Below are 18,003 nucleotides of genomic sequence, written 5' to 3' on the forward strand. Positions count from 1 at the left end.
AGCTTCCATGCTGGCTGAGCCAGGGCTGATAAAGCAGCGTCCCTAAGTGTGGCTCCTGGTGGCTCCGCAGAACCTTGGGCATCTTCCACGGGGACTCTCCTGGCTGGGTGGCAGTAGGTTGACCACCTGTATGTGTGTTGGGGGGCAGGGGCCCTCCCCTAAGTCCCTTTAGAACCCCCGTGCCCCAGGGGCCCAAGGACACACCTTCCCCCAGAGACCAGGTCAAGTTCATCCGGGGTGAATCCAGCACTTTAATGTCTGCAGAGAACCATCAGGAAGGTGGGAGGAGGGTGCAAGGAGGGGCAGGGGCACCAGGGATAGGTTCAGAGAGTGAGGGACGGACAGACACTCCAAAGACAGAGATCCTTGCGAAGGGAGCTGAGGAGCAGACACTTAGCTACCAGAGAGGCTGTCCCACCTCCAATGGGGGGGGCGCACAAACACAGAGGGAGGGGGGAGGACTGAGCCCCGGGGTCAAGGCAGGGTCCCCAGGCCCCACTCCAAGTGGGTCTCCCGGGTCCTTCTGTGGCCGTCTGCCCTCCTCCGGGCAGCTTGCCCTGGTGCCTGAGAGTCCTCGACTCTCCGATGGCGGAAACCCCACAGGGGAGGTGCCCACCTGAGCCACGTAAGGAAGGGAGAAGGGGGATTATGGCTCCCACTGCTGGGGCAGGTCCACGGAGGCACAGAATGGTCCACAGGGAGTGCGGGCCCCCCATCCCTGCTGCACCCACCCTCTGCCTGCCCTGAGGGGTCGAGAAATGCCCAGCCCGGACCCCAACGTCCTGATACGCCTGGGCTGCCAAGCGGGGCAAGGTCACAGTATGAGGCTCCGAGGCACACAGCCCCCACCTCAGTTATAGAACACCTCGTCCTCCTCGTCCGAGAGGGAGATGCTGTCCACTGAGGGGAGGGAACCCTGCAGATGGGCCCCACCCTCAGGCCCCACCCGCCGCCGATGCTGCTGTTCGGGGCTGGGGGCCTGGGGGCCGACCGCTGTGACGGGGGGCTCGTCGGGTGAGGGCCAGCCATTGGGGGAGAGGCCCGGGGAGGAGAAGGCCAGAAGACTGTCATCCCGCGAGGGGCCGCTCAGAAGACTGTCCTGCAGGTAGAGGCTCTCCAGGTCTGTAAAACCGACGGGAGGGGTAGGGAGCGTGAGGAACGGAGTCCCAGACCCTGCTTCTCACCCTCTCCTGGTGTGTGAGGGCAGGTGAGGCCAGAACACTGGCCTCCAAATGCTGCTTTGTCACTGCCGAGCTGTGTGACCTTGGGCAAGTCACCAAACCTCTCTGAGCCCCCGTTTCTCCCGGGGTTACAGGGGTGGTGGAGCCGAGTGGCGTAGTTAACAGCAGGCTGCGCTGCCCGGCCTCGAACCTGGCGCTCTGAAGATGGGGACAACCAGTTTCTTCAGGGGCCTCCATTCCCTTCCCTCCCCTCACTGTCAGGGAGAGGATTAAGGAAGATAATGGTCCTGCCACTGTCACCCAGGCCCCAGGCCCGGTGAAGCCCTCAGTAGTAACCCAGAGTTCTAGAAAGGTGGTTGGTAGTGCTTGGTTCAGATCCCGGCTCTGATGCTTCTAGAGTTCAGAGTTTCCTGGTGCCTCGGTTTCCCTTATTTGTAAGATGAAGATAATAACAGATAATAACACCTACTTCTTAGAGGTGTGGTGAGGACGAAGTGAAATGGCAGGGAGACACCTAACACGGTAAGCACTTCGGTCCCTGACCGTCACTAGGCTAGTTCTCTCCTTTACGCTTACAGCGCTCGGTGGGCAGTGGGCAGTGCGCAGGGCAAGGATCCCGCTCCATCCCACAGATGCAGAAACCCAGGCTGAGGGAAGGAGGGGCCTGTCCGAGGTCACCCTGTGTTTGGTGCCAGGCACCCAGCCCCCGCCCTGCTCCAGCCACCCCGCCCCGGCGCCCACCCGGCCGTACCCTGAAGCTGGACCACGCCCTGAGGGCTGTTCTCGAGGTGCAGCTCCTCGTCGTCCAGCGAGGACCAGGCGCTCAGTGTGGCCTCTGTGATAGCAAACTGCTCAGCAACCCCTGTGGGGGGGGGGGGGCAGGGAGACCCAGCTCAGCGGGGACATGCCGGGGGTGACTCAGAGTCAGGACGGGCTGGCACCCACAGCCTAGCAGTTAGCTGGACTGTCCATCCAGGCCCGGTGATCGGAGGGCCCACTGGATCCCCTGTCCACCCCATGGCATTGCTTTGCTCTGCCCCAACAGTGCCCATGTGGCGGCCCTCGGTTCCCTAAGGACCAGAGCCCCAGCCAGGCCCCCAGCTCCCCCGCCCCCACCACTGACCTGCAGCGAAGCGGGCCTCGCGCAGCTCGTCGGGCAGGCAGCAATAACACTCGTCCTCAGCGGGGGACAGCTCCCAGCCCGACCGCTGGGCGCGCCAGCCCTTCCACTCGATGAGGTGGGCCACGCGGCCACGCGCCATGGCTGTGGGCTTTGTGATGTGGTCCTTGATGCTCTGCACAACCCCTGGGAGCATTGAGGGCAGCTGCGTGACCGCTCTGGCACAAACTGCGCCCAGGGACCCACTCGCACTACCCCAGTCCCCCAGGCCCATCCAGTGGCCTGTACCCGACAACCATTCGATGCTCTGTACTCACCCAAGGACCCGTGTCCGCACGGCCCCTTAGCCACAAAGCCCTGAATCTACCTCGGCAAGTCCTCCCACCCAACCAATGCCCGTGCCCACTCCACACCCTCCCCCAGCCCCAAGGCCGCACCTCACTTAGGTCCCTGCCCATGCGGAGGCCCCATGCCCTCCCCACATCCTACGCCCACGCAATGTTCCCCTCCAGCTGGTGCTTCTTCCCCAGACCTGCCACACCCCTCATTTGCTGTGACCAGGTTCGGACCCTTCCATCCCAGAAGATCCACTCAAGGATCCACTCAAGACCCACCCAGCCCTCTCCCTTTATCCATGAACTAACCACTTCTGAGAGAGCGCCCCTATGCCAAGGCCAGTGACAGCTCTGCTGAGGGAGAGACCTGTGTGGGATGCAGCAGACTGGGAAGGCTTCCTGGAAGAGGTGGGCCGGGGTTGAGCTTTATAGGTAAATTGATAGGTTTATAGGTGCATTGGACAGACGGAGGCAAGACTGGAGGCTATTTCAGAGATGAGGTGAGGAGGAAGACAGGGCAGAAGCTGGCATGATTCCAGGACTGCCAGGGGTGAGATACGGGGGCGATACTAAGACTGGGGTGACAGAGACGGCTGGGGAGCCCATCAGGGGCGAGACTTAGAGCCGAGAAAGCCAAGCTGTGGACTCCCAAGTTTTCCTTCTAGCCATGGGGAGCCACTGCAGGGTAAGGAGCAGAAGTGACGGGCTAGATCCGTTGTTTAGGAAGGGGAGGGGCCAAGGTGGGGGGGGGCACCGTCAGGAGCCATCAAAGGCACCCAACAAGAGACAGGACAGGGGCTGGGCGGTGGGGAGGAGGGCCTGAGGGGCTCTCAGGAGTAGACCACCTTGATGTGGAAGCTGACAGAGAGGGCTGTCAGGAATGGTTCCGCCTCTCTCTGAACCAGGGCTCAGCACACAATCCCTGGGGTCCCAGAGCCATGACGTGAGGACCAGCAATATTTAAGCGAGATGGGGTGTCCACAAAGGAAACGCAAGACATAAAACTGAGGAAATGGGAAAGATGGGGGTGAGGAAGAAGGGGGAGAACACCCAGGAGTGCGGGCACCCAGAGAAAGTTCTGGAGGAGGTGGTTTGAGTGGCCCCTGCAGGGCAGGTGAAGCAGGGGGAAGGGGTAGTGGGTGGGACAGAGTCGAGGCAAACGGGAGGGAGGGCAGCCCGGGCACTGTGGGGAGCTGTGAGGGACTTAATGAGACGTGAGCCTGAGGTGCAGGGAACAGAGCTGTGAGTGAAGAGCTGGCCAGCTGAGAATGGCCTGGAAGGTGTGCTGCAGGTGACCGGGGGCAGATGCTGTGGCGGCCTGGAGACCCCTCCGCTGGCCTGCGTGCCCCTCTCCCAGCTGCTGGGGCCTCCCACCGGCAGCCCTCTCCAGAGCCTTGCCCTCAGCTGATGGGAGCAGCGTCACCCACAGATGCCGGGGAGGCGGGAGAGCCTTCCCAGGGGCCACCACCGACCAATGGGGGAGCCATATCCACCCAGCCGCCAACCTCAACACTCCCCAGGGATCAGGCTGGGACCGAGTCCTCCTGCCGCCCCATCTTTGCCGAGCTCCTTCCCCTGCCCAGTCCTGCTGCCCTCACTCCTCCAATTTGCCCTTGAGAACAATCCCTCCATAAATCACTCGTATAATTCGTGTCCGGGGCTCTGCTTCTAGGGAACCCGACCCACGGTGGGGTGACGGGCAGACCGCCCCTGCCGCAGAGGCCGGGAGGCCAGGCCAAGCAGACATCTGGAAGACTGGGGCCATGTCCTCACAGCTCGGGGAGCCCCCAGCAACTTAACCAGGGGGAGAGGGGCGGGCAGGAACCCCCAGTCACTCTTCCCTGCAGAAGCCAGTGTGGCGCGTGGATCTGGGGAATGCTGGCTCCGGCAGGCTGCACCCCTTCCAGCTGTAGTTGGGCTTTGCCCTGCCCGCAGCGAGGGCAGCGAGGGCCGAGGGGGGCGCCGTGCTAAGCCCAGGGCGGGAGAGGGCCGACAGAACCTACCCACAAGGGACGAGGTGGCCAGAGCTGCCACGTTGTAGTTGCTGGAGCAGGACCTGGAGTCGGACAGGTAGCCGTTGGTGGTCTGGAAGCACCTCTGCAGGAAGGAGAGGAGGGGTGAGTAGGGTGGGGCAGACCTGCCAGAGGACATCTCCTGGCCACTACTGTCCCCGCGAGGCCCCCTCCCCAGGCCACCCTGCACACTCCCACAGGACCGTCCCACCCACTGTTGTCATAAGCCCCCTCCCCCAGGGCTGGCAGGACTGTGCCCAGGCTGGTGCGGCTAGAGCGGGGGATGGGCAGAGCGCGCTGACCTGCCAAGGATCCCAACAGAAATCCATCTGTTTGTCCTAAAATGAGAGGAGAAAGAGGGTCAGGCAGGGCCTGGCAGACGGTGCCAGCAGATGGCACAAGTCCTCGAGCCCCGGCTGGTGGTGGGGTCAGCCTTCTGCTAGTCCCTGAGGTCTGGCTCTGCCTATTCCTGGGTCGTGCCCGCTGGTGTTCCCTCGCCACCTTGCAGAGGAGGACGTGGGACGGGGGGCGGGCAGTGGGGGCTCTGCCAGGAAGGCGGCGGGCACAGGGGTAGATCGGACCTGGGTTCGAGTTTTGACTCTGCCCTTTCTGCCGGGGTGTCCTTAGACTGGTGCCTTCACAGCTCAGAACATTGCTTTCTTCCTCTGTAATGGTGATAAATGCTGTTTATCTCAGGGGTTGTGGGGACGCAGACGACATGATGTAGACAAAGTGTCTCGCATAACGCTTAGCATGTGGTACGTGCAAAAAAAAAAAAAGTAATTAAATCAACTGGTAGGTTCAAGTCACAAGCTCCGGGGGTGGGGGTGGAAATTATGCACCAAGATTTGAGGCCCCTAGTGAGCTCTTCCTAATGCATCCAGACGAAGAATGCCACTCTCGGGGCCCCTAGCTGGTTCAGTCGGTAGAGCACGTGGCTCTTTATCTCAGGGTCGTGAGTTCGAGCCTCATGTTGGGTGTAGAGATTGCTTAAATAAGTAAACTTAAAAAAAGAAAAAAAGAATGTCACTCCTTTACCCTCCAGAGGGCAGGGCAGGCTGCTAAGGGGTGGTGGGCTGGTCAGGGAACTTGTTATCTGCAAGGCTGGGTTAATTTGGGTGGAAAGACCTCCAAGGCAGGACTCTCTTTTCTGCTCCTAGTCCAAGTCCCTGGAGGCCCAGCCCATTTCAGACCTTCACCCAAATGCAAACCAAACTTATGGGCTCTGAACCCACAGGACGTAGCCAACGAGGGGAGATTGGACAGTTCCAGCTCCCTGTGGGATGCTGTAGGGACCACCCCAGGAACCAGGGCCTAGGCAGGGGTAAAGGTGGGGATCGAGTGGGACCAGTTACCTTGCCAGTGACATGGTCTGGAGCAACAGTAGGGGGGTGGCTGGAGGGCAAGTCCGGGTTCAGGGGGTCCGTGCCCTGGGGCATGGGGCAGTCCTTGTGGGCACTTGTGAACAGATCTGGAAATATGACAACAGGAGGAACTTTAAATGGCTCCCCACCCCCCACCCGGCACTCTCCTACTTTTATCGCCACCCGCTGTCCTTTTGTAGGAAACAGAGACCCAAGCCCACGGCAGGTGAGGAGTCCAGCCAGACCTCCTGCCTGGGGCCCTCAGTGGGAATTCATGCCCATCTGACTGTTCCTCCACTTTCGTTAATTCTAGCACCCACTCCCCGGCACAGCCCACCAGCTCTCCTTCCCAGACGCCCTCCACTCCCACCCCTGTCCGGTCTCACCCGCCGCCTGCTCCATACCTGGGCCCACGGGGCTGCACGTTGCAGAAGAAAGTCCCCGGCCTCACACAGGACACTGTCCAGGGAACGCTCTACAGGTCTCCAGGTCCTGCTAAGTTTGCTTCCCACCAGGCTGACTACCTCACGTGACTTTCCTTCTCAAACCTGCAACCCGGGGACCCCCCTGCCCACACCCTGCTGCTGGCTGCTCCCCCATCCCTCATGGAGGTCTAGGAGCCTTCAGCAGGCATCGCCCCATTTTTCCACCTCAAATCATTGCCCTGCCCGCATTTTGCACACAGCATCTGCTTTCCCTCCTGTGGCAAAGGAAGACCTGTCCCTACTCTAACCAAGACCAGCACCCCCACCCTGGGGACCACCCCCCAGCCTTACCCGCCCCCCACCAGTGTGGCAGGTGCTGTGGTGCGTCTTCACTCAGGACTCTCACCTGCATCCCTGCTCCCCTCCCACCATCGAGCCCTTCCCCCTGGGTCAGCCCCCCCCCCAAAGCAGCCCCAGCATCTCTCATCCTTTAAAGACCTCTCAACCCCTGCTTCCCCTCAGCTCCCTGCCCACTCCTCTGCCCTTCCAGGCCACAGTTAGAGACCTCTACTTCCTCCCCCCATTTTCTCCTCCATCCTCTTCAGGGAGCCTTTCCTGAGACAGCCCAGCAGGGACTTCTCATCTTCTCCGGTGTGCTCACTGGCTTTGCAGCTGCACCGGGACACCGCCCATCGCTCCCTCCCTTCCTCCCTCCCCTGCAAGCCACGCCCAACTCGGGCTTCCCTCCCTGCTCTGAGGTCCGTCCCCCCTCTCTGCTCCAGCCTGGCCCCTTCCCACCTGGGGGTCTCTCTCAGGACATCTCCTCTGCCTGCGGCTGAAGCCCGCATTTACACCTGCGGCCCTGATTCTGCTGGAGCCCCGACTGCTGGCTAGCTCCCCTCACGGATGCCCGACAGCCAACAGCGTCTCAAGGAAATCCCGGTCCATCTGCCTCCACTTCCCTGGTTTTAGACAATGATGCAAGAGTCCACCCAGCTGTACCAACCAAAAACCCAGTTTTCTCTGAGGGCTGCCTTCCCCCAACCCCCCAACCAGCAAGTCCTGCCGGCTCTCTCTCCAGCCTCCATTCCAGACTGAGCTCTCCCCATCCCCGCCACCGCTCCCCACCTGGAGGCCTCGGGCCACAGCCTTCCGCAGCCCACCCCCCACCCAGTCAGACTGCATCTTTCTGAAAACCTGCCTCTGGCTTCCTTCCATTGCACTCGTTGCACTCGAGGAGAGCCAGCCCCTCACCAGGGCCTCCAGGGGCCTGCATGCCAGCCTGCCCGCTGTTCCAGGCTGCCCGCTGTTCCAGGCCATTCTGGCCTCCCTGCTGCTCCTCAAATGGCCCACTTGTTCTTGACCTTGCTATGCCCTCTGTCCCGAACACCATCCCCAGATCTTCCTGAACCGTGCCATTCAGGTCTCAGCTCAAGGTCACCTCCTCAGAGAGGCCCTCCCGGCCGCCCACACCAGGCCCCGGTCACTCCCCATCACAGTCAAGCTTCCTTTACAGCACCCAGCACCCAGCACCTCTGACGCTTTTGTGAAGTGTCTCGCCCGTCCCAGCGCGGTGAATGTGAGGCCACGAGACAGAGACCGACTGTGGCGGCAGGAGTAAGCATCTATTTCTGCTGCATTCAGAAGTACTCGCTGAGCCCCGACTAGGTGCCAGGCACTGTTCTGGGCACGAGGAACACGGTAGCAAACAAGACAGGGATGGCTTCTGCCCTCACGGAGCTGACATTCTAGTTCATTCCTTCACCCAGTGAGACTCCATCTACTGTCTATACCATGCAAGCGTGGGGGCAGAGGTGGGATTAAGATGCCATCCCTGCCCTCTGGGAGCTCCCAGTCTGATGGAAACCAGCCCCAAACTCCTCCTTCAAACACAAGCCTGGGGGGCGGGGACAGTAGCCCCCACGAGTGCTTTTTCCCCGCCCCCCTTCCTGGTGTGATGGCACCAGACTCCTCAGCCGACCTAAGCTAACCTGGCCGACCTAACACAGGGCTCAGCTTTCTAGGTGAGGAAGCTGAGGCCCAGACGGGGATTCACCAGCGGGAGGTTCACAGCCCGGAGCCAGGGTCTGAGCCGTTTTTCTGATGCCCAGGCTCACTCTCTTCCAGAGCACAGAAGGAGTTTTGATGAGTTCCTTGGGGGTCAGGGGCCGCACAGGAGAGCTGAAGGGGGAGCCAGCCAGGAGGGGGTGCCAGGAGAGAGGTGGTGCAGGCAGGGGAGGGTGGGGTATGCAGCTTGCACAAAACCGGTGTCTGGGCCGTGGCAGGGAGGCGAGGCCTCTGCACGACACTGGTCCCAGCCTGCAGCCTGTCCTGCCCTGGACTCGGGCTCCCACCACCCCTCCCTGGCTTCGACAACCCGCGGGGAGAGCTGCAGAAGCTGACAGAATGGAAGCTTGGAGGGCTTCCTGGAGGAAGCCAAGGCCAGGGAGCATCTGCAGGCCGGAGGTGGGAGGTGGGAGGTATCAGGTGCCCCCAGAGGCAGGGCTGTGGTGGTGGACTGAAGCGTCAATGAGGAGTCTTGTGACAGTGTTAGCAGGGAGGCGAGGACGGGGCGCTAGAGGACAGCTAGGGTGCCCCACTGACCCCCCACAGGCCTTAGGATTGCCTTCTCCTGCTTTCGCACACCCACGGGCCCGTCCCTCGTGCTCTGCTCCAACTGGCAGCGCCTGCGGCTCTTTCCGGGGGAGCCCCCCTCCGGCAGCCAGAGCTGAATTTCTGTTGCCCATTAGCAGTGCCGGGAGTGCGGGACCCCAGACCCTCGCTCTGGGGGTAGAAAACTCAGAGCCCCTGCAGGACGGGTCTGCGGCCACCCCTGCAGGGCGACAGACGCTTTCGTGGCCGTCTCCTCTGCCCTGCTCTCTCCACTCCTTTGCTGGTTCCCACTAGAGGGTCTCCCTCACATCCCAGGGGTACCCAAATCCTCGTTTCGGGGTCTGCTGCTGAGGAAGCTGCCCCAGAGACAACTGGATCAATCCCAGCTCGGCCCTTCACTACCTGTGGGGCCTTGACTTTACCGCTCGGAGCCTCCATTGCTTCATCTGTAAAATGGGCAGCTGACTGTCCTCCTTCAGGTATTGCCTACTAGCAGCCGAAACAGAACAAAGGAGGCCCAGGGTGCCCCACTTCGGAAGAAAGTCACTATCAAGGGTGGGGGAGCCGACACCCTCCTCCCGGTGGCTGAAACAGGCTCTGTTACCCCAGCCGTCCACCGCCCCTCTGACTCTGACCGCCTACTGCTCCCCACAGGCCAAGTGAGGGGCTCTCAGACACGCCCCTGCAGAGATCTGGGGTGCCCGCAGAGGAGAGGCCAGCATCCTACCCACCCGCCCCACCCCGGGTCGGATGTCTGCATAGCCAGGGAGAGATGGCTGGGACTTGGGACGGGAAGGGGCAATGGACCGGCCTGCCCTCCCTCCCCCTGCACAGTAAGGACTGTGACTTTCTCAAGGGACACTAAGGAAGGGGCCATGTTTGAGTTTTGCTGGTGCCCCCTAGGAGGGTCGCTTGCAGGGCAAGGGGACCCCAGCCGCCAGAGGCTGGAGGGTGGGCAACTTTAGCGGGCAAGGGAGCTGGGCAGGGAAGGGAAGAGGTCAAACCAGGTCAGATCTCCCATGACAGGGGCTCTGCCATGGGCAGGCCCCCCAAAATGGCCCCTGGGAGAACTCATACATGTTCACCTGGGGCCCGTGGCCCCCTGCCACCCCATCTTCCACCACTCTCCCTCTTGCACTCCAGCCACACTGGTCACTCAGACATGCCCAGCACACTCCTGCCTCAGGGCCTTTGCACTGGCTGCCCCTTTCCTCCAGCTGGAACTCTCTCCTCCCAGATAGCTGCAGGTCCACTCCCTCACGATAGTCAGGTCTCTGCTCAAATGTTAGAACCTCAGGGAGCCCTCCAGCCATCTTGTTTAATGCCACCTGTCCTTTCCTATCTCCTGATTTCGTGTCATTCCATCTTTATGGTGACATTCCTTCTTTACGTTAGGTATCCGTTTCCTAGTTCACGGTCTCTCACTAGACCAGGAGCTCTCGGAGGGCTGGTCCCCAGCACGTTTATTCGCCACCATAGCCCTGGCACCTGCCACGGGGCCTGGCGCATTGCTCATTAAACTTTGCCTCAACAGTGAGCCGGTGGCAGCCAAGAGAGACCACCAGAGCTCCAGATAAATAACCTTGGTCACTTTTTCTCAAGTTCCTCATGCCAGACCCCAACATATCAGAGGAGAAAGGGACCTGGAGAGGAGGGAGGCCAGCAGAGAAAAAGGCAGAGTATGGCCTTCAAGTGTGGCCAGTCCCAGCTGGAGGGCCGAAGCGAACACTGAACAGGATATGAGGTGGAAGTCTCCATCTACACTGGACTGGACTTAGGATCCCTAAGGGACCGGAGAGTTCTGAGATTGGCCTGGAGACTGTTACCGGCAGGCAGGTGAAGGAGGTCTGAATGAGCCTGTCGGAAACAGGGCGAGAAAAGGCAGGCAGAGCCAGGACCGACGCCCCCACCCGCTGAGCTCAGGAGCCAAGAGCAGCGAGGGCTGAGCAGTGTGCTTACACATGGGAGTCCGGGCTGTGCGCCCCTGAGCTAGGCCTGCCCCTCCCTGGGCTTCAGAGTCTCCATGTGTACAAAGACCAGGTTCTAGGCCCCTCAAAGGCGGTGTCCAAGCCGGGGGGGCGGGGGGCGCATCCTTCTGTGGGGCATGCAAGCCCCTTACTAGGTCATATTTAAGAAATAAAACAGAATTGAACAGAAAATAGCAGAAGCTACAGAGGAGTCAGGTTAAGTATTGCTTCATGAAGCTTCGGTTTCAATTTTGCACAGACCTGCATGTGCCCACACGAGTGTGTGTGCACACACCTGTGGAAAGAATGTTCTGAGTGTGTGCTGGGACGTGATGCAGAATATATGTATTCCTACGGCTTCTAGTCAAAAACGTTTGGAAGTCACCACTCCGAAGATTCCAGCGTGCGGAAGCAGGGGCCCGCCCGGTGCGGGCAGAGCAGTGCTGGCTACCGGCTGTCCCCGGACACTCTGCGAGGTGCTGCAATATTTGTGGGGCCCCTGGCCGTCCCTGAAGCTGTTTTAAAACTCTGGGGACTGCCGGCTGGGGAGTAAGGGGAGCTGAACACTGAGGAAGCTGGTAGGCAACGTCAAAGGCCTGGAGCACACGTGACTTGAACAAGGTCATTGGTCAAGGTGGACTTGGAGGACCCCTGGCTCTGAGCCCCTCTCCAGCTTTCTTGCCCACTGCCCCCCGCCCCCGCCTCAGTTGGGGTGCAGGAGCTGCTGCCAGAGCCGCCTTCTCCCCCTGAGGACTTTGGCCCGGTGATGTCACGGGCTGGTTGCCATGGAGACGTCAGGTAATAGAGCAGCCCAGGGTGAAATCACAGGCTGCTCTTCGCCCAGCTGGGACCGGCGGCCACGTCACCAGCAGCAACTGGAAAAACACAGTGTTTCGTGTGGGGTGGGGGCTGGGGGTAGCCTGAGGGGACCCCTGGCCACTGCTCCTGTGGGTGCCTCCTCAGTCCACACCCTACTCCTCTGACCTCAAGGTCTGAGGCCCCTTCTCAGACCTGCCCCCTCCCCCACCTCCCCTGGCCACAGCAGTGACAAGCCTCTGGTTGCCCTGGCAACTTGGAGGGGGCCATCTCGGTCCTTCAAGAAGAGGAGTGTCATCCAGACATCTCCTCCGTCCCTCTGCCTTCAAGCAGAGCGCTCTTCTGCCTACCAAGGGTGCTCCCTGCCTTCTCACCCCAGCTCCTCCCTCTGCTTTAGAGTCCAACCACCCAGGCAGTTCCTCCTGAGGTCTAACCTAGACCCCTCTTGCTGCAAAGCTCCCACCCTGGTTTTCTCTGCTTGTTCCTTGGGTGAGTCTGCAGCTCAGTCTCCTCTCTCCTGCTTCTGAGCCATCTAGCCCCTTTAGCTGTTCTTTGGCGCTCGAGTCCCAGTCCGTTAGACACTGTGGTTGCCATCTGCCCCCAGACTGTCTCCCAGGGCTCTGCACCCCAGGAGGGCAGGGAGGGCCCAAGGTTCACCCTGTTCTTTCCCAGCAGCCCAGAGAGAGTGAACTTCTTCTTGAGAGCATACAGTATTAGGGCACAGCAGCCTGGGTCTGAAGCCCCTCGTCCTGCCCCTCCCTGGACAGCCGCAGGCCTCCCCTCAAAGCTTCTCGGGACCCCTGTGGCTGAGTGCACCACACAGTCCTCCAGCCAGCCGCCCACCCCTGAGGAGAACACAGCGGGCCCAGTGTTCCTTTCACAGTCCCTGCCCCCGGTGTAATCACGGTTTTCACTGCCAGCCAGGGCTGTGGGTGTGCGGCACAGCCCCTGCGAGCCGAGAGCTCTCACCTGTGAGATGCGATGCCCGTGCTCCTTGGGGACGGGGACAGCGGATGGGCTGCTGGCAGAGGTAGCACCTGCCGCAGCGGGCACCCTGGAAACCACAGCTGCTCTGTCCGTCCCCACTCCCAGACCTGGTCCTCTTTCTGGACCGTGGGACAGATCTCAGTCGGCCCTAGCGACCTCTGGCCCTGCCCCTTGGGCTAGAGCTCACCCTGGGGGCTCTGCAGAGGGAGGCCCCCAAGAGCGAGCCCTTGGCATCACTGCCATGACAGCAGGCCGTCCCTCTGAGCCTGGCAGAGGCCTGGCCTCGAGTGGACAAAGTGTCCTCCTGCTCCCCGGGACATGTGTTTAGAGGTCACCAGGCCCACGGTGGTAACTTCATCAGTGAGCTGATACAGCGCAAGGGGTCCATTTCTGTCCCTAACCAAGGACAGAGGGAGATAGTGGGCTCTTCTTCGGGATCTTCCACACACCTCAGCCCCTTTCTACTTCATCTGCCATCCTGGGGCTCAGTCTCTTTGATGAGCTATTCTAGAGCCCATCCTGCTCCAGCCTCACCTCCTCTAGGCAGCCCGCCTAGATTGGCCTCAGCTGTATTAGGCTACCGGCAGCCTCAATGAGCAAAGCCTGGCCTGCAGTGATGTACTGCCACTATTTACTGAACACCTACTATGTGTCGGGCACTGTCCTAGGCCTTTGCATCCATTATCTCTTGTTTAGCCCTCACCAAAACCCTGCAAAGCAGGTATCATTATGCCCGTTTTTACAGATGGGGAAACTGAGGCTCAGAGAAGTTAAATCACTTCTCCAAAGTCACTAGCTAATAAATGGCAGAGATGGGGTTCCAACCTAAACCGGCCTGAAATTCCAAAGCTCGTGCTCAAACCACTAGCCAGTGCTGATCTCCTCAGGCTGTTTTTCTGTCTGTGTGTCCATTTCCTGCCTCCCCCATTAGATTACCCCTAGGGCAAGGTTGTGTCTCTCTCCTCAGTGAGCTCTCCAAGGGCAAGGCCCCATCTACTCCTTCCTCAGTCTCCCCCAGTGTCAGACCGCTCACTGACTCTGCAGAGGCCAAGGTGAGACAGTGCTAGGAGGCTGGGAGGGGGCCACAGTCAGTGGGCCCTGGATACTGTGGGATACTCTGCCCAGCCCCTTCAGAGCTGGAGCTTTCTCCCAGATGTGAGATGTCGGATCTTCCAGAAGAAAGACTTCAGTCCCCAATTCCTTCCTCACAAGCCCCAGGGCCCAGGGCACTGAGACCCCCATGGTGAGGCCAGGAGGTTGATGGGTTGGTTGGAGGGCAAGGCTGGGGGTAGGTGGGGGAGGTTCCAGCGCCATTGGCATGGGGTGGGCCCTGAGAGACCCTGGAGCTGGAGAGAGGGGGGTAGATAATAACTTCCCCTGCTCCGTACACATTGTCACCAGCTGTGGCAGCAAAGCCCTAAGCAAATACCAACCACGAGAGTTATTCCAGAGGGTTGCTTTTTTTAAGCACTGGCCATGCACTTGGTACCTCTCTCGACGAGGCACATCAGAAAGCAAAGGGCAGGGGCTCCCGGCTCAGGCGCTAGGCTAACACGGACCTGAATTCAAATCCTGCCTCTCTGTGTCCTGGCTGTGTGACCTCAGGTAAGACTCTTCCTGTCTCTGAGCCCCACATCTCCCCTCCCAGGGTTGAATGAGGACAAACTAGGCCAGAAGAGTAAAAAGGCTCACCCTGGCTTAGGATAAGTGCCCAACAAGCAATAGCTTAAAAGTAGACGATGAACGGGGCACCTGGGTGGCTCAGTCAGTTAAGCGTCTGACTCTTAATGTCAGCTCAGGTCATGATCTCAGGGTCATGATCTCAGAGTCGTGAAATCGAGCCCTGCATCAGGCTCTGCGCTCAGCATGGAGTCTGCTTAGCTCTCTCCCTCCCCCTCGGCCCCTCCCACCGCTCTCTCTCTCTAATAAAATCTTAAAAAAAAAAAAAAAGTAGATGACAACACAAAATAGCTCCTGGAAACATGTGTTGCCTCACTCTGGTCCCCATCACTCTCCCTAAGTCCTTAGCACCTCGAGTGCCTGCCATGAGGCAGCCATGAAGCAGGATGGGGCTGGAAGCTCCTTAGCCTCCCCTTTCCCAGCCAAAAGGGTCTCGCTTAGCTATCTGCAAGAAGGGTGATAACAAATTTTAAATGAAAGAAATAGCTCAACACGCCAGGTAGTGGTCTGAGTGCTTTACATGAATTAAGTCATTTAATCCCTGCCCAGCAACCCTAGGACAATACTGGTATTGGTCCCATTTTAGAGATGAGAACACTGAGATACACAGTCAAGGTTAAGTAACTCGCTGAGGTCACAGAGCTAGGGAATGGGGGATGGGAACCTAGGCTGGCCGGCTCCAAAGTCTGCACCCCTAACCTCTCGGGCCTGGCACAGAGAAGCGAACTGCCGCCCCGTGCTGGTGTGGGGAGGCTCTCCCAGGTGTGGCCTGTACCTGGGGCTTGGCGTCTGGCTAGGGCGGCCCCAGCTGGGTGCAGGTCCTGGGCTCGGCATCAGCATGAGGCTTGCAGTCCCTGGCCTGGCTTCGGGGCTGCGTACCAGGCACAGGGCAGCCCTTGGAGAAAGGGGTGGTTATTAGCACTGGGTGCAGGTGTGGAGAGCAGGCCTGGAGCTCAGAAGCTCCTGGAAGCCTGCAGCTGGAGAGGAGCGAGTCAGGCACCTGGCTGCGGGCTGGGGGTGAAGTGCAGAGGCTCGGGGCACAGGCCTAGCTTTTTTCAGGGCACTCAGCTCCCCGCCCCCCGCTCCATTTCCCCATTTGTAAAATGAGGACTGTGACAGTACCTACCCGAACTTGGCTAGTTGTGCCAAAAATGTTCCAACCAGTACCTGATAAGCCGGCAGTGCTCGAGAGTATCAGTGACAATTAGAGGGGGGTGTGCCCTCCACTTAGTGGTTCAGTCGCTGAGACCATGGTTGTCCTCTGCTCTGGTGTCTTGTCCCTTTACTTTTACCCAGCTCGCCTGCTGCCTGTCGAGACTGTAAGTGCCGCCCCCTCGGGAAGGGGACGAGGTTCGAATACACAACTAGATCCGGAGGTGGCCCTCGGGAGCCCAAGCCACAGAAGGAAGGGCGAGGAAGGTCTACCCTTAGTCTGTGTGACCGCCAGCAGAGGGTGCCAGCCCCAGTGGTGGGTCTGAGGACCTGAGCACCAGCCTGACCTTGGCAGGCATCTCTTCCTGCCTGGCCCCTGTACTGTGTTCAGTGGGTCTGCAGCGCACAGGGCTGGGCTCGCTCCGGGTGTGGGATGGCCAAGTGACAGGGAAGGGACACGGTCACCGAGGAAACACCGGATCCCAGATCCCCAACACTCAGAGCCTAGCCAGAGCCTTTGGGTTTCTGGAGACACACTGAGAGCCTGTCAGTCTGAAGAACCCTACATACTCTCCCCTCTTAAAACTACCTTCCCCTTTGGCAAGCTGTCGGCCTCACAAGGGCAGGGGCAGTGCTGGACTCGTCCCCACTAGACACCCAGCATGTACACAGTACCGAGCACACAGTAGGTATCATGCTAATATCAGCTTAATGAATGAATAAGTGAACGAACCTCACACAGCCTAACTCCCACCCATGATTCCAGCCCTGACACCCTCCTGAGATATTCTGAGCCACTCACCTGAATGTCCTGCATGGACAGGTGAGCCCCTTAGAGGCCAGAGGATGGGGGAGGGATGTTGTGCTCCTTGCCCAGCATCCCCCAACACAAGTCCCCCACCCAGGGCCTGCGCAGCCCCTCCCCAAGGCCTGTTCATCCCTCTACAACTGAGTAAGTTTTGCAGGTGATGGGTGGGGTGGCAGCCCCCAGGGTTGGGGGTCAGTGGGTTTGCAGAGCTGGGGCCAAGGCCTCAGTCACCTCTACCCCCAGTCCCCCCACCTCCTGTCCCCCAGCTCTGTGTAGGACTCCATTGCCATTCCCCCAGGGCAGCTGCCTCCAACTCCTGGGGTACCACCTTGGGAAGCGCACGAGGAGAGCAGAAGCAGCCAGGGCAAGGCAGCTTTGAAAGCTCAGAGGCAGAAAGAAAGGCCCAGGAGTTCCCAGAAACATCAGCTTTCTCGGTCCCTTCCTGTCCCCTGATTGAGGATGGGGGTGGGGAGTTAGGGATGAGAGTGGGGGAAGGGACACCTTCCATGTAACCTGTTCATCTCCATTAACGCACCGCTGTCGATGGGGGTCAGGGACTCTGAAGACAGCTCATGGGGTAAGGGGACAGAAGTGGGGGCATTGAGCTGGTCAGGCCTGTATCTTGGGGGGAGTGTGGGAAGGAGAGTCGGCTTGTTCTCCCGGGGCCGCCACCGGCCCTCCAGAGAAGCCGGGAGCAGCCAGAAGCCTCCCTCCCCTCCAGAGCACGCGACAGGGGGCGTGTGGCTGTTGGGCTGGAAGCGACCCCGCTTCGGGCCACCTGCCTGGGTGTGGTTCCCAGCCGGACTGGGGATGCTGCGACCTCCCCCTGCCCTCTCCTGCGCTGTCACCCCCACCCCCTGTCCTCCCGGGGGCACCGTGTCCCCTGGGGCTCGGTGGGGGCGGGGTGGGGTGCTCCCGGTCGGGGAAGGCCGGGTGGCCCCCCCACCCCCCCAGGCTCCTCCGGGGCGGCCCCGGGCTCCGACCCCCACCCGGCCGGCGGCCCCCTCACCTCGCGACACGCAGGAGCCCATCACGGGGCCGCGGGGCCGGGCCGCTGCGCCTCGGGTGCGTCGGGCCGCCGAGCGCTCATGTCTCCGCGGGCCCGGGGCTCAGGCGCGGCGCCGGCGCGGCGGGCGGGCGGTTGGACAGGGGCTGGGGTTTGGGCTCCCTCCGCTCGGTTCCCCGCCGCTCCCGCCGGGTCGTCCCCGCGGCCGCCGCCGCCGCCGCCGCCGCCGCCGCCGCCGCCTCCAGCGCCGTGCCCGCTCCTGCCAACCGTGGGCAGCACGGCGGGCGGCGGGGGGGGCCCGGGGGAGCGCTTGCCCCGCGCCCGGGAGCCTGAGCCGCGCGCAGGCCGCCCCGCCCCTTTCCCCGGGCCCGGCGCCGCCCGCCGCGCGCACCTGTGGCCGCAGCCCCGGCTGGAGGGCGGGGTCAGTGCGCGGGGTGGGGGGAGGAGGGGCGGGGCGGGGGCGGGGTCAGTGCGCGGGCGGAGGGCGGGAGGGGTGAGGAGGGGTCATGGCCCAGGCTGGGAGGGCTGGTGACAAGG

The 18,003-nt window shown here is 61.1% G+C and overlaps 1 protein-coding gene across 1 annotated transcript; it reads right to left on the reverse strand.

The window, feature by feature from the left end:
• Window positions 1-238: 238 nt before the first annotated feature.
• On the reverse strand, window positions 239-17,563 carry FAM131C (family with sequence similarity 131 member C). Its single transcript, XM_026519762.4, has 7 exons — window positions 17,470-17,563; window positions 6,004-6,119; window positions 4,951-4,986; window positions 4,640-4,733; window positions 2,305-2,487; window positions 1,933-2,043; window positions 239-1,122 (listed from the first exon to the last, which is right to left on the reverse strand). The coding sequence occupies exons 1-7, from the start codon at window positions 17,489-17,491 to the stop codon at window positions 851-853; spliced, it is 834 nt and encodes a 277-aa protein (XP_026375547.1). The 5' UTR covers window positions 17,492-17,563; the 3' UTR covers window positions 239-850.
• Between the last annotated feature and the right edge of the window lie 440 nt (window positions 17,564-18,003).

The sequence above is a fragment of the Ursus arctos genome, unplaced genomic scaffold, assembly GCF_023065955.2.
Source record: "Ursus arctos isolate Adak ecotype North America unplaced genomic scaffold, UrsArc2.0 scaffold_32, whole genome shotgun sequence".
Classification (NCBI taxonomy): domain Eukaryota; kingdom Metazoa; phylum Chordata; class Mammalia; order Carnivora; family Ursidae; genus Ursus; species Ursus arctos.